General features: G+C 44.2%; 1 protein-coding gene across 1 annotated transcript; it reads right to left on the bottom strand.

Moving 5' to 3' along the window:
- Positions 1–12,177: 12,177 nt before the first annotated feature.
- LOC129338724 (olfactory receptor 1N1-like) lies at positions 12,178–13,119 on the bottom strand. The gene has a single exon (XM_054993157.1). The coding sequence runs from the start codon at positions 13,117–13,119 to the stop codon at positions 12,178–12,180; it is 942 nt and encodes a 313-aa protein (XP_054849132.1).
- Positions 13,120–13,752: the final 633 nt, after the last annotated feature.

Below are 13,752 nucleotides of genomic sequence, written 5' to 3' on the forward strand. Positions count from 1 at the left end.
TTTGTGAAACATTTTTTCCAAATTCATTGGTTAGTTGGGTTGCATGAGAAAATACTCCTTCAGAAGTGTTAGACTGAAGAGTAAAAACATTACTGCTCATCTATCTGATGTTATGAATTTTTGAAGTTTCGAACACCACCTATTGAGTTCTCCCATTCCCAATTTGCTTTGAGAAGTTACCTGTACAACTCCATTAGCTTACTGATACTGATACATTTGTGAACCATTATCAAGGCTTGGCTTGCTATTGAGGTTAAAGACCGAAGGAATATTAAGGAATCTGTATAACAATAGAAGATAAAAGTAAGAAACCAGCAAAGGCCAGAGTGCTAAAACTATCTACCTTGAAGAGCTTTGGAGATGCATTTATTTAACAACAACCACTCAGGCTTCCTACAAAACCATTTCTGAAACTCAGGGGACTTTCAGAAACAGTTGCTTTCTGTGAACAACAGAGCTCCATAGTGCACCCCCAAGTACTATATGGTTTTACCAAGTTCCAATGCCAGTGAAAGGTAGTTGTTTAGATCCCAGCCCAAATTTGTTCAGGGCACAGACTATACCTGACAGTAGAATACCTGTTATGTTAAATGCAGGTCTGCCCTAACCTTCTCTGTACATTGAGGTTTCCTTAACTCACCGTGGCTAGTAGCCACTGATGGACCTGTCCTCCATGTATCTAACTCATCTTTAAAGTCATCTGTATTTGTGACCATTCGCTGATCACTACATTCCCTGGCAGTAAATTTCACAATTTAAAAGATGCAGAGGAGTTAGCCATGTTAGTCTGTCAGACAGAGTCCAGTAGCACCTTTAAGACTAACCAACTTCATTGTAGCATAAGCTTTCGAGAACCACAGTTCTCTTCGTTAGATGCATCTCTTCGTCAGTCATGCATCTGGACTCTTTTTGATTTCATAATTTAATTACTCAATAAATAAAGAAGTATTTCTCCCTGTCTTGAACCTAAGGCTCAACAACTTCATTGGGTGCACTGGAATTCTAGTATTCTGTGAGAGAAGAAAAAGCTCTCACAGTCTGTTTTCTTGATCCCATGTATAATTTTATAAGCCTCATTTTTAGCTCTCTTAACTGCCTTTTTTTAAAGACTGAACTCCTTCAGCCTTTCCTCCTACTGCTCCAACCCTATAATCATCTTGGTTTCCCTCTTCCATACTTTTATCAGCTCTGCAATATCCTCTAACACCCTCTGCAATTGTCCAGTTCCTTAAAGGGCAGAAACCCTGGTGAGAAAAAAGTGACATTGAGGGACATAACTGCAAGGTGGTAAACTTACAGGTATGGACACATTAGAACATACATCTTAAAGAACAGTCTTTTGTTTTGAAAATTGATCTCTTTACAGTCAACCCAAATTTAAAGAGTAGATCTCCGTGTAACTTAAACCTCATATTGGGAAATATCACAAACACATTTTCCCTTAGTTTGGAAGACACGAACACCAACCTTGTTCATCCTGCCAGCATTTTCAAATGGCAATTGAGGTCAAGAAATAAGCTTCTTTCATTAGCTGTGCCTTTTATCTGTTATTTCTTCCTGATGAAATATAACAAGCTGAAATGATGTAGCCATTTGCAATTTACAATATTTCTTCAGGGAATATGTAGAATATGTCCCTTTGAGGAATATGAATACACTTCAGTCATCAATATATTCTCAAGTGGGAGAAGCCAAAAAGGAATTCTTGCAATGAGAGTAAATCAATAGATATGAAAAACTGGCACTTTAGGAAGAGCAATTTTTTCTTAAATGAAGAGCAAAGGGCCCCATGGCCCAGAGTGGTAAGCTGCAGTTCTGCAGCCCAAGCTCTGCTCACTACCTGAGTTCAATTCTGGTGGAAGCTGGGTTCAAGTAGCCAGCTCAAGGATGACTCAGCCTTCCATCCTTCCAAGATCAGTAAAATGAATACCCAGTTTCCTGGGGGTAAAGTGTAGATGACTGTAGAAGGCAATGGCAAACCACCCCATAACAAAAGTCTGCCAAGAAAATGTCGTGATGTGATGTCCCCCCCATGGGCCAGTAATGACTTGGGGCTTGCACAGGGGACTACCTTTACCTTTATGAAGAGCAAAGGAAGACTTCTTAACAGCTTCACATAATGTAGGGCCAAGCTACACATGACGAATGACACTTGAACAGCAAGTGGATTGAGTGGAGGGCAAGTGAACAGGGAGAAATACACTTGCTGTTCAAGTGTCATTCGTCATGTGTAGCTTGGCCCGTAGACTCCCCAAGACTCACCTGGGGCCACTTTGCAGCCCACAGGTCAGAGGAGGGGTGCAGAGTTATGGCAGATGCCGTGTGGCCTCCTTGCTGACCTGTTGGGCTGGCTCTTGCACCCGGGAAATTCAAATCCCAGATGGCCAATCAGGACCAGCATCATTCATTATTTAAATACCTAGAACTGATATTCTAGTAAAGGGTTAGGATCAAAAATACCCATTTCACACTACACCTGACTTCATCCCGTCTTCCACCTCCCATCAGTTTACTCTGATCAAATAACTAAGTATTAGATGTAGTCTGGTCCAGAGAACTAGATTACTTCAAGATCTGTGGACCAATCTTAAGCTCAAGCTCAGATATTTCCACCAAGCCATCAGTCTTGCACAAGTTGAGACTTGTTCTGAGATACTCTGGTATAAAGGAGTAGTCTCACAGATCCAAAGTCCACTTTCTCAAGACAAAAGTAACACCATAAAAAGGTTGAGTGGTTGTCTGAGACCACTGAGATAATGAACTAGATTTCAGTGGCATGAGAGGTACCTGTCCCAGTAACAGGCAACATTCATAGCATACAGAAGTGCAATCTGGAATTCATAATAACTCCCCTACTTTCCATAATGCCCTCAAACCTGCAAAAATAAGAGGTCATTCTGTGAAACATTTTTCCAACTTGATGGGTTATCTCAGTTGCAAGGTGAAAGTCCAGAGGGTAAGTGACCCTCCTCCTTCATTAAGTGTTAGTTAAAACAGTGTAGACAGGTAGAATTGTGTCTCTATATTCATTGTTATCTTTGCTCCCAGATGCTCATAATAGGATTTGAAATAGATTGGACTGAAAGCAGCCATCTGGCCAAAGCTATCTTCTCTGCTGAGTGGAGATTTGAACCCAGCTATCATAGGCTGTGCTACTTCCTGGTTCTCTAATATGGGCTTATCTTCACTTATCTGATGCTTTGTATATTTTTAATGTTTTGAACACCTCTGGTTGAGTTCCTCCATTCGCTCTTTGCTTTGAGAGGTCACCTACAATACTCCATTAGCTGTGAACTGTTCTCAATAAAACTAAATCAGAATTAAAATCTATGCATGCAAACATGCTATCAATATGTGTCTGTGCACCCTTACATGTATGCACACACATTCCCTTTTCCTTCTCATCTTTCGCTGATAATGGTTGTATAATTGCTTATAACATGGAAAACCTTCCAAGACACTGTTTTTTCATGTGCAAAACTGGTGCATGAATCACAGGGTGATTTCTAAATTACATTATTTTGCATATTTAACAAGTTAACAAAACAAAAACAATTATAATAGCTAAACTAGACTTTACAATGAAGTTTACCTGTTTTGTTCATTGTTAGTCAATCCTTTTGTAGTCTCATTCTTGAAAACACTGTGATAAAGTTGATGTTCTGACTTCTCACACAAAACTCAGCATCTGTTTAGCCTGTACCTTATCAAATAAGCGACTCCAAACTATTCTTCACAAGGCATGCTAAATATTCTATGGATGTTCCCAGTAGACCATGTACTTCCTCTCTTCTCAATCTCCATATACATATGGAACAGAGGTCCATCCAGGGGTTTTTTTCTGGGAAAAGAGGTGGTGGAACTCAGGGGGTTGCCCTCAGAGAAAATGGTCACATGGCTGGTGGCCCCGCCCCCTGATCTCCAGACAGAGGGGAGTTTAAACTGACCTCAGTGCCGCTCCAGCGGTGTGGAGGTCAATCTAAACTCCCCTCTGTTTGGAGATCAGGGGGCAGGGCCACCAGCCATGTGACCATTTTCAAGAGGTTCCGGAACTCCGTTCCCCTGCGTTCCCCCTGAAAAAAAGCCCTGGGTCCATCAGTGGCTATTAGCCACAAGATATAGATGGAACTCTCTGTCTAGGGCAGTGATGCTCTGTATTCTTGGTGTTTGGGGGATCAATCAGTGGGAGGGCTTCTAGTGTCCCATCCCCACTGGCAGACCTCCTGAGGACATCTGGTATTTGGCCACTGTGTGACACTGAGTGTTGGATTGGATGGGCCATTGACCTGATCCAACATTGCTTCTCTTATGTTATGTTTTAAATCTCATTAGTTTGTGGGATTTCAGGTTAAAATATTTTCTAAAGAGCTTAATAAACAGGCAACTTGTAAATGCTAGAAAAACATCCAACTCATTGGCATGGTATGAGGGAAATGATCAAGGTGAATTTTTTTCTTTAACTATTCTTTAACTATTCTTTAACTATTTTCTTTAACTCTATTACTATTGGCTGTACAATTGGCTGGGTTGTTTAAATGTATTTTTTTTCTTCTTCTTTTCTTAATGACTATCACCATTTTATTTATTAATTCTACTGATAAAAGGCTAAGTGTATTAAAGACAACTCACTTGCTACCCTAGTGCACCTCCAGAGAATGCTGTTGTGAGGGAAGCCCAGATGAGGCAGCCAGACCTCCACAGAGCAAGCCATGGCAGGAAGCCCAGACCAGGATCAGATGCGGAGCAGGTGACAATACCCACCCCTCTGCCTTCACCCAGCTGGGATCAGGAGCGGAGCAGGTGGCAATGCCTGCCCCCCCCACACACACCATCATGCAGCAGGGATATGGAGCGAAGCAGGTGGCAATGCCCATCCCCCTCCTTCACCCAGCTGGGATCAGGAGCGGAGCAGAAGGTAAAGCTTGCCCTCTGCCTTCACCCAGCTGGGATCAGAAGCAAAGCAGGTGGCAATGCCCACCCTCTGCTTTCACCCAGCTGGGATCAGGAGAGAAGCAGGTAGCAATGCCCATCGCCTACCTTCACTCAGCTGGGATCAGGAGCAGAGCAGATTGCAATGTCCATCCTTTGCTTTCACCCAGCTGGGATCAGGAGAAAAGCAGGTGGTAATGCTTGCCCTCTACCTTTACTCAGCTGGGATCAGGAGCGAAGCAGTTAGTCATGCCTGCCATCCACCTTTACCCAGCTGGGATCAAGAGTGGAGCAGCTGGCAGTGCCCATCCCCTGCCTTCACCTAGCTGGGATCAAGAGAGAAGCAGGTGGAAATGCCTGCCCTCTGCCTTTACCCAGCTGGGATCAGGACCAAAACAATTAATCATGCCTGCCATCCATCTTCACCCAGCTGAGATCAGGAGCGAAGCAGGTGGCAATGCCCTTCCCTGCCTTCACCCAGCTGGGATCAGGAGCGGAGCAGGTTGCAATGCCTGCCCTCTGCCTTCACTCAGCTAGAATCAGGAGTGAAACAGGTGGCAATGCCTGTCCTCTGCCTTCATCCAGTTGGGATCAGGTGGCAATGCCCATCCCCTGCCTTCACCCAGCTGGGATCAGGAGCAGAGCAGATGGCAATACCCATTCTACATTTACAGTATTTCTCCACAGGGAGAAATTTCTCCACAGGTGGCAATGCCCTTCCCTGCCTTCACCCAGCTGGGATCAGGAGCGGAGCAGGTTGCAATGCCTGCCCTCTGCCTTCACTCAGCTAGAATCAGGAGTGAAACAGGTGGCAATGCCTGTCCTCTGCTTTCATCCAGTTGGGATCAGGTGGCAATGCCCATCCCCTGCCTTCACCCAGCTGGGATCAGGAGCAGAGCAGATGGCAATACCCATTCTACATTTACAGTATTTCTCCACAGGGCTCATTTCGAGGGGGAACGCACTGGAATGCAATTCCGGCTGTTCCCCAAAGAGGTCAAATGTCAGGTGGCCCCACCCATTTGACCCTTGGCCATTTTGGGCCCATTTCAGCCTTGATTGGGGATGAAACAGCCTGGATCGGGCCTCTGACAGGTGGTGGATCACTCTCTCAGCAGTGGCCTGGCCCTGACCATTTTGGGCCCCCTTTCAGCCATTTTCAGCCCCCTTTTGCCATTTTGGGCCCAATTTCAGCCCTGAATGTCCAGGATTGGGTCCAAAACAGCCAGGATAGGTGATGTCAGGGGGTGTGGCATATGCAAATCAGTTATATTAATGACACACTTCCAGTGATGGCAGGGGGTGTGGCACATGCTAATGAGTTATGCTAATGAGTTGTGTTAATGAGTTCCTCCAGCTCTTTTTCTACGAAATGACCCCTCTTTCTCCAGGGAATATGTAGAAGATGTCCCTTTGAGGAATGTTACAAATGCACTCCAATTATCTACATATGTAGGAGAAGCCAAAAGAGAATGTTTACAATGAGAGTAAATCAAATGCTTGCAATGAGAGTAAATGAGAGTAAAATTGGCAGTTTATGAAGAGCAAAGGATGTCTTCTTCACAGCAAAAAAAAGCTGCTTCAAATAATGTAGGCTCCCCCAGACTCACTTGGGGGCCAAGTTGCAGCCTGTGGGGCAGAGGAGGGGTGCAGAAACATGACAAATGCCATGTTGCCCCCTTGCCAGTCCGTTGGGCTGGCCCCCGCACCCAGGAAATTCAAATCCCAGGAGGCCTGCTTGACTGCCTGATGCTGCTAAGTAGAGATGGGCACGGTCCGCATAACGGACCTAATTTCGTCACGAACTTACCCAGTTCGTCCTTCGCGAACACGCGGCCCGTGGGCGCATGTTTTTCTCACGAAACCGCCAAACATTGGGGCTTTCTGTCCGTGTGTCCGTTGGCCCGTCATGTCAGGATTCCCACTCAAACAATTTCCTCGGCAGCGGTGTGGAGCCACCTTCCCCGTTTGGAACACGCCAATCTTAGCCCAGGAAACCTTGATTGGCAGCTCTGTCAGCCAAACAGAGATCACCAGCCTTTCTGCTTAAAAGACAAAGCGCGCGAAACTCCGCTCCATTTTGCTGGTGCAAGGATGCGAGTTAGCTTAGCAACTGCTTGCTGTGCGGAAGGGGTTTTTTTTTGTGAGAGCGCGGCTTGTGCCTTGGGGCTTCTGGTGCAAGAGAGCTTTCTCTTTTCTCCATTCCTGTTTAATTTTTTTTCTCCTCATTTCTATTCTAGAGCACTTTTTAAAAAATCCTTTTACTGCACTATTGGGTTACTCTGATTTCTTTCTGTGTTTTGAGTCCTTGGGATGTGATCGCCACCACAATATGTGGCCACCTCAAATGATTCCACAAAATGAACCAAACTTTCTGAGATCAACATGTAGTCAATTACACTTAACCTTGTGCCAGACCAGTATGTATATTCCCCAGGATGGTCATTTATATGAGAACCATTTAGGATTCTTACGTTCAAGGCATACGTCATACGTGCCAGCATGAATCCTGCATAATTAATTTTTAGATCTTTCGATAACCTAGAATAGGGTAAGTGGGATGTTTCTAAAATAGGGGGGCAAGCATTGTAGCTATTGTGTAAGGTGTTATCATCTCTTCCCAGTCTAGCATTAAAGTCCCCTCCCATTACAACATGAGCGGCTGGGTTTGTTCTAATCAATTGCCAAATATACATTTCCAAACCTCCCCATGTCTGTTCTATTTGAGCTATTATATTATGCTATTATTGTGTGGTCTATGACCGTAATAAAGATTGACTGAGTCCTTGGGTTCTTCTCGGACTTAATCCCCCCTCCCCCCCAATCTCTTCCTTTTTTCTGGGTTGCCGGTGGGTTCTATTGTGCTGTGACGCCACCCCACTCACAGACCCACAGTGGATGCAAGGCAGCTTTGGGCGTTGTCTGCTTGAGTTCTTGCCTTCTTTCCCCCACTTTTTTTTTGGCTGCTGATGAGATGCAAGGGGAGGGAGACTGCTATTAGGCTTTGTGAAACACCTACTCTCTGATGACCGGCAGCACATTTTGGGGGGCTCTCTCTGCTTCACTCCTTTCAAAGCCTTTTTAGTGGGTGACTTGGGGGGACATTTCCAGCCTGGCTTTTGAGGTGCAGGGGGAAGACTGCTACTGGCCTCTGTGAAACACCTACTCTCTGGTGACCGGCAGCTCGCTTTGGGGGGGGCTCTCTGCTTCACTCCTTTCAAAGCCTTTCACTCCCTAAATAGTGGGTGACTTGGGGGGATATTTCCAGCCTGGCTTTTGAGGTTCAGGGAGAAGACTGCTACTGGCCTCTGTGAAACACCCACCCTAGGACCACTGGCAGCAGGTTTTGGGGGGCTCTGTCTGCTTCACTTCTTTCTAAGCCTTTTTCACTCCCTAAATAGTGGGTGACTTGGGGGGCATTTCCAGCCTGGCTTTTGAGGTGCAGGGGGGAAACTGCTACTGGCCTCTGTGAAACACCCACTCTAGAACCACTGGCAGCACATTTTGGGGGGCTCTGTCTGCTTCACTTCTTTCTAAGCCTTTTCCACTCCCTAAATAGTGGATTTGTATTTGTATATTGACGAAACTGTGTAAGGGATATGATGACTGAGCTTTACAAACATATATTATCCTCCTCCCAATGACAAGCCCTGTCCCTGGCACCTTCTAAGTACCTCCTCTTTTTCTTGATATGATTTGTATGCTGACAAAACAGTCTAAGGCACATGATGAGCTTCCTTGATGGACTGCATCACGTTCGATGAAGTGGGTTTCATCGGCGACCGTCCTGCTCTTGCGAGCGCAAGTGCCTCTCTGAGGGTCAATCCCCAAAGTCCAGTGAGAAGTAGGACAGTGGCCCAGGTCAGCTTGCTTGATAGCAAGCAAGCTGACACACCATGTCACTAAGGTGGGACTCATTGTCCACTGCCCAAAGAGGCTCCCTCTGAACAGGGTAGCATAAGTTTCCTTCCCTCAAGGTGTGGAAGACATCCTTTCCATCCCTCCCATGCCTTCCATTCCAGCAAGGGTCCTTTGAATTGCTACATGATCCTGTTGCGGAGTTGGCTTTCACTCAAGTACATCCATTCATTTCCCATCATGGAAAGTTGGTCTCCCTGCCCCCGGGGAGGGCATCTCTTGTTGATGCAGCCCCATGTAGGTGGGTTTTGTGGGCAGCCACCTCTCCTGGACAGGAGCACAAGTCTCTCTCCTTCCCCCAAGGGTGGGTAAGAGTCAGTCAGAATAGGGGAGGGGAAGTTGTTTGTCTCTTTGGAAAAGTGATAATCGAGGAGCATTACACGAGAACCTTTGGTGGGGAAAGTCGACTGAAGTGAAAATCTGTGGGAAAACCAAGGCCTTTTCTGACTCGAACTGGTTCTCGAACCGGTTCTTGAACCGGGCCTGGTCCGTTAAAAGTTCATGGACCGTGGTCCGTGGAAGCCCACGAACTCTGAACTGGCAGTCCGTAGGCAAATGCCAGTCCGTGCCCATCTCTACTGCTAAGAGTTCGGAACCAAAAGAACCACAAATTTTGTTAGTCCTATAAATTGTATTGGACTCTTGTTCTTTTCTACTAAACAAAAAGAAACACGCAACCTTTTTGGTGACAGTGTGCCTTTATAACTTGGTTTCCCAGTTATTGGTGAATGATGTTAAGGGAAATGAGATGCTGTTGTGTGAACCCAGTTGCTGCTTGCTTTCCTACCTACTGATGCTGTTAAGAGTGAGGAACCAAAAGAACCACAAATTTTGTTAGTCTTATAAGTGCTATTGGACTCTTGCTCTTTTCTACTAAACCAAAAGAAAACACACAACCTTTTTGGTGAGAGTGTTCCTTTATAACTTGGTTTCCCAGATTTGGTTCACAGTCCCAGAAGCTGCTTTAACAAAACAAAACAGTGATCTCGTTGTTTATTTTCAGCTTGTTTGTTTCATTTTGAGCACCCCTGTTGGTTAGCACAAATTCAGGATTCTTGGGAATTACAAAAAATGGGCTTATATTCAGCTATCTGATGCTTTGTATATTTTTAATGTTTTGAAAACCTCCAATTGAGTTCTTCCATTCGCTCTTTGCTTTGAGAGGTCACCTGCAATACCCAATTAGCTGTGAACTGTTCTCAATAAAACTAAATCAGAATTAAAATCTATGCATGCAAACAAACAAAAAAACACTCCCTGAAAAATCTATGAATTTTTTCATGTTCAGGCTCTTGCCAGGAAGTGATTCTACTGAATCAAGGCTGTGTCCTGGGGGGAGGTGGCTCCCAGCCCATACAAATCAGGTGCAAGGCCTCTCAGATCTGCATTTCTGGCTTGCTCCTTCTCCTTCTCTCCCAATCCTTGTAGGGGTAGGGCCTTTTTTTCTCCACAAGTAAGATGGCTATTTTCTTGTTGTGAGGATGAACTGGAGTAACTTTGAGTCCTCATTGGAAAGAAAGGTGGAGTAAGACATTTCTCTTATGTCTCATTGCACCCTCAGCTGTCAGGTTCTGCCAATTAGACCCCAAATAGTACTTCACATCAAACACTCCAGGTGCATGAGTTAAAGTTGCTTTATTCAGGTTCTACAGTTCATTGTACACTTGACTACTTCATTGGCAGAAGTGAAGGGGGTATGAAAGGTAAGATTAGTTATAGGGAGAGTTCCCACCTTTTAGGATTGGGACAATTAGAATTCCCAAGGGGCGGGGGAGAGCCTGGGAAAGGATGCAAGAATGAAATCATTTGCAACTTTCAAACTTCGCCTGGCATCCAAGGCCATCTTCAGTCTACTCCAGCAGTAACAGTAGCCACCTATGAGATAAGGGAAATAGATCTATGCTTGGCTGATACATATCAGCAATGCATAATGTAATACATCACTTGTACTTTCAGAGGATCAGCAACATATGTAAAACACTTTCATGGCAGATACATTGGAGTGCATAGCTGACATCAGCTCACTAACTAGGGCTGCTTCCACACATGCTGGATAATCCACTTTCAATACTCTTTAGTGAACGTTTGGAACTGCTTTTCCATGTGTGTAACATCCACTTCCAAAGGATTGCTAAAGTGCATTGAAAGTCCATTATTCAATGAGTGTGGAAATGGCCAAAAAGGGATTGCTCTTGCTGTTGTGTCATCCTGTATTGCTATGATTCTTTCAGCTGGAGGCAGAAGTGCTCATTCAGTATGCAAGCAACTGTTAAATACTGCAAGAGCAGCAAGCTATGGAGTTAGTGAGCAGAGTGAATAGGAAAAACGACCTTCAATCATGGAATCATAGAGTTGTAAGTGGCCTTACAGACCATCTAGTCTAACCCCCTGCCTAATGCAGGAACTATCTAAAGCATCTCCAACAAGTATTCATCCAGCTCCTCCTTGCAGACTGCCAATGAGGGAGAACCCACCACATCCCTGTGCAGCAAAATGGCAGTCCTGACATTCCATGTGCCTTCCTAGTATAGAGTATATGTGAATGTCATTCCACAGGGATCTAATGCAAGTCAGGCCAAATGAGGTTTGATTCTCTTTCTCTCACTGAGATCTTGACATGTTTACTTCTTGCCGTTTCTCAATACTTCTACTTCTTCCACTAATCAAAATACATCAGTTCCATATGATTGGGTCATTTTAGTCAGCCACTAACCAGCAAGTCACATGTTGCTGGGAAAGCGTGTAAAAGATATCTAGAACCCTCACCCACATTTACTTATATGTTGATCTAATAAAATTATAATGAAAAAAGGAAGAGGGGCCTTTTTAACACACTGAAAGTCACTTTTGAGAATCATGGACCTTGAATACATAAATACTATATGAGATGGTGCTGTGTTAATAGGGATCCCATTCCACTGATGAAGGCAGGAGATCCCCTGCTCCCCGTCTCCATCCCCTGCCACCTCTTACCTGCCTGGCAGAAGCGAAATGTGCAAGAAACAGCCTAGGAGACTATAGACATCCATTCCTTGCTTGCTTTGGAAAAAATGACACAAACCAAGGAGATCTTGAGTTGGATCACTCTTTCTCACTCAATTCTCCTCCTTAATAAAGACCCCATCTCACATGACTTTGGTTCATTGATGTTCCATGATTCCAAGCATAGCTTTTGCATGTGGTGAAAGACCCATTATCCCTTTCTTACCAACAGAATAACTGGTTGAATGAATCCCATAGTTCATTTTCTTTACTTTATCTGTTTTAGAATGTTAAAGCAACTGAAAGTACACATTTGTTTCGGTCTTGAAAACCCACCATTCTCTTCTGTTACATTCTACCCATTGCTTTCCGAAGGGCATTTTTTACATCCCTATTCCTCAAGCTGTATACAATAGGATTAAGCATAGGTGCAATGATTCCATACAGAACAGATAAAACCTGGTCCTTTATCTCAGAATAAGAGGAGCTGGGGAGAATATATGTAAAGATAGCTGTGCCATAAAATACATTGACCACAGTGAGGTGAGAAGCACAGGTGGAGAAGGCTTTGAGACGCCCATCCTTTGAACGGATCCTGAGGATGGATGCAACTATATAGACATAAGACACTAATGTACACAGGAAGGAACCAACAATTACACTTCCACCTACCACAAACACGGCAATTTGATTGATTTGAGTGTTGGAGCAGGAAAGCTGCAAAAGAGGAGTTACATCACAGAAAAAGTGATGGATGACATTGTCCCGACAGAATGACAAAAGGGATATCAGGCCGGAGTGTACGCCAGAATTAGCCAAGCCCAGAATCCAAGCAGTGGCTGCTAAAGAGGCACAGACTTTGGGTCTCATGAGCACACTATACTGCAGTGGATGACAAATGGCAGCATATCGGTCATATGCCATGACACCAAGCAGGAGGCATTCAATGCCACCAAAGGAGATGAAGAAGTATGTTTGTGAGAGGCAACCAGAGCGAGAGATAGTTTTGTCCTGTGAAATGTAATTCATCAGCATCTTGGGGATAGTGGAAGATGTATACCCAATGTCTATTACAGAGAGATTGCACAGGAAGAAGTACATGGGGCTATGAAGTTTGCTGTCCAAGCTGATGGTGAGAAGGATAAGAACATTCCCAGTCAGGGCCACCAAGTAGATGAGCAGAAAGAAGCCAAAGAGAATGAGCTGGACTTCAGGGTCGCTGGAGAGTCCCAGAAGTATAAATTCAGTGACAACTGTGCCGTTCTGCAATATCTGGTGTGGAGACTCCATCTGTGAAGGAATTACATCATTTTTATTTGATCAGAAACCATCTCGTCAACATATGTTATGGAATAAAATGTTTTTACCCAGTTGATACTATCACATTCTTGTGAGTCCCAAGGCTCAACATTTCTGAACGATAAAACAAACATAATTTCTGATAGCTTTACTATAACTGTACAGTTGTTTCCTGACCCTGTTCTTAAGTTGCTGTAGAGTTTTCAAGGCAGTACCAGATAATCAGTGCAGCATGGTCCATCTCTGCAAGACACTGAAAAAGATATCCAAGTCCCCAAGAGTGTGAATGGCTGGAGAAAGTTATATTAACACATTTCGTCAAACAAGTTGAATGGATGAGAAGACAAGCTTTAACTGCCACAATTAGAGCATCCTCCACTACATGTTGTTATCTGTGTTTTAAGTCATACTTCATACAGCACATTTTTCCTGAGTTGTGGATGTCTGACGAGAAGAAATTCCTACTATGTTTAATGATATTCTTAGATCAATGTGTACCACTAGAACTGATATTTTAGTAAAGGGTTAAGATTAAAAAATTCCATTTCACACTACACCTGTCTTCATCCCGTCTTCCACCTCCCATCAGTTTACTCTGATCAAATAACTAAGTATTAGATGTGG

Source organism: Eublepharis macularius, chromosome 12, assembly GCF_028583425.1.
Source record: "Eublepharis macularius isolate TG4126 chromosome 12, MPM_Emac_v1.0, whole genome shotgun sequence".
NCBI classification, from domain to species: domain Eukaryota; kingdom Metazoa; phylum Chordata; class Lepidosauria; order Squamata; family Eublepharidae; genus Eublepharis; species Eublepharis macularius.

Coding starts and splice junctions, on each gene's coding strand:
- LOC129338724 (XM_054993157.1), bottom strand. CDS start 13,119: ATGGAGTCTCCACACCAGATATTGCAGAACGGCACAGTTGTCACTGAA.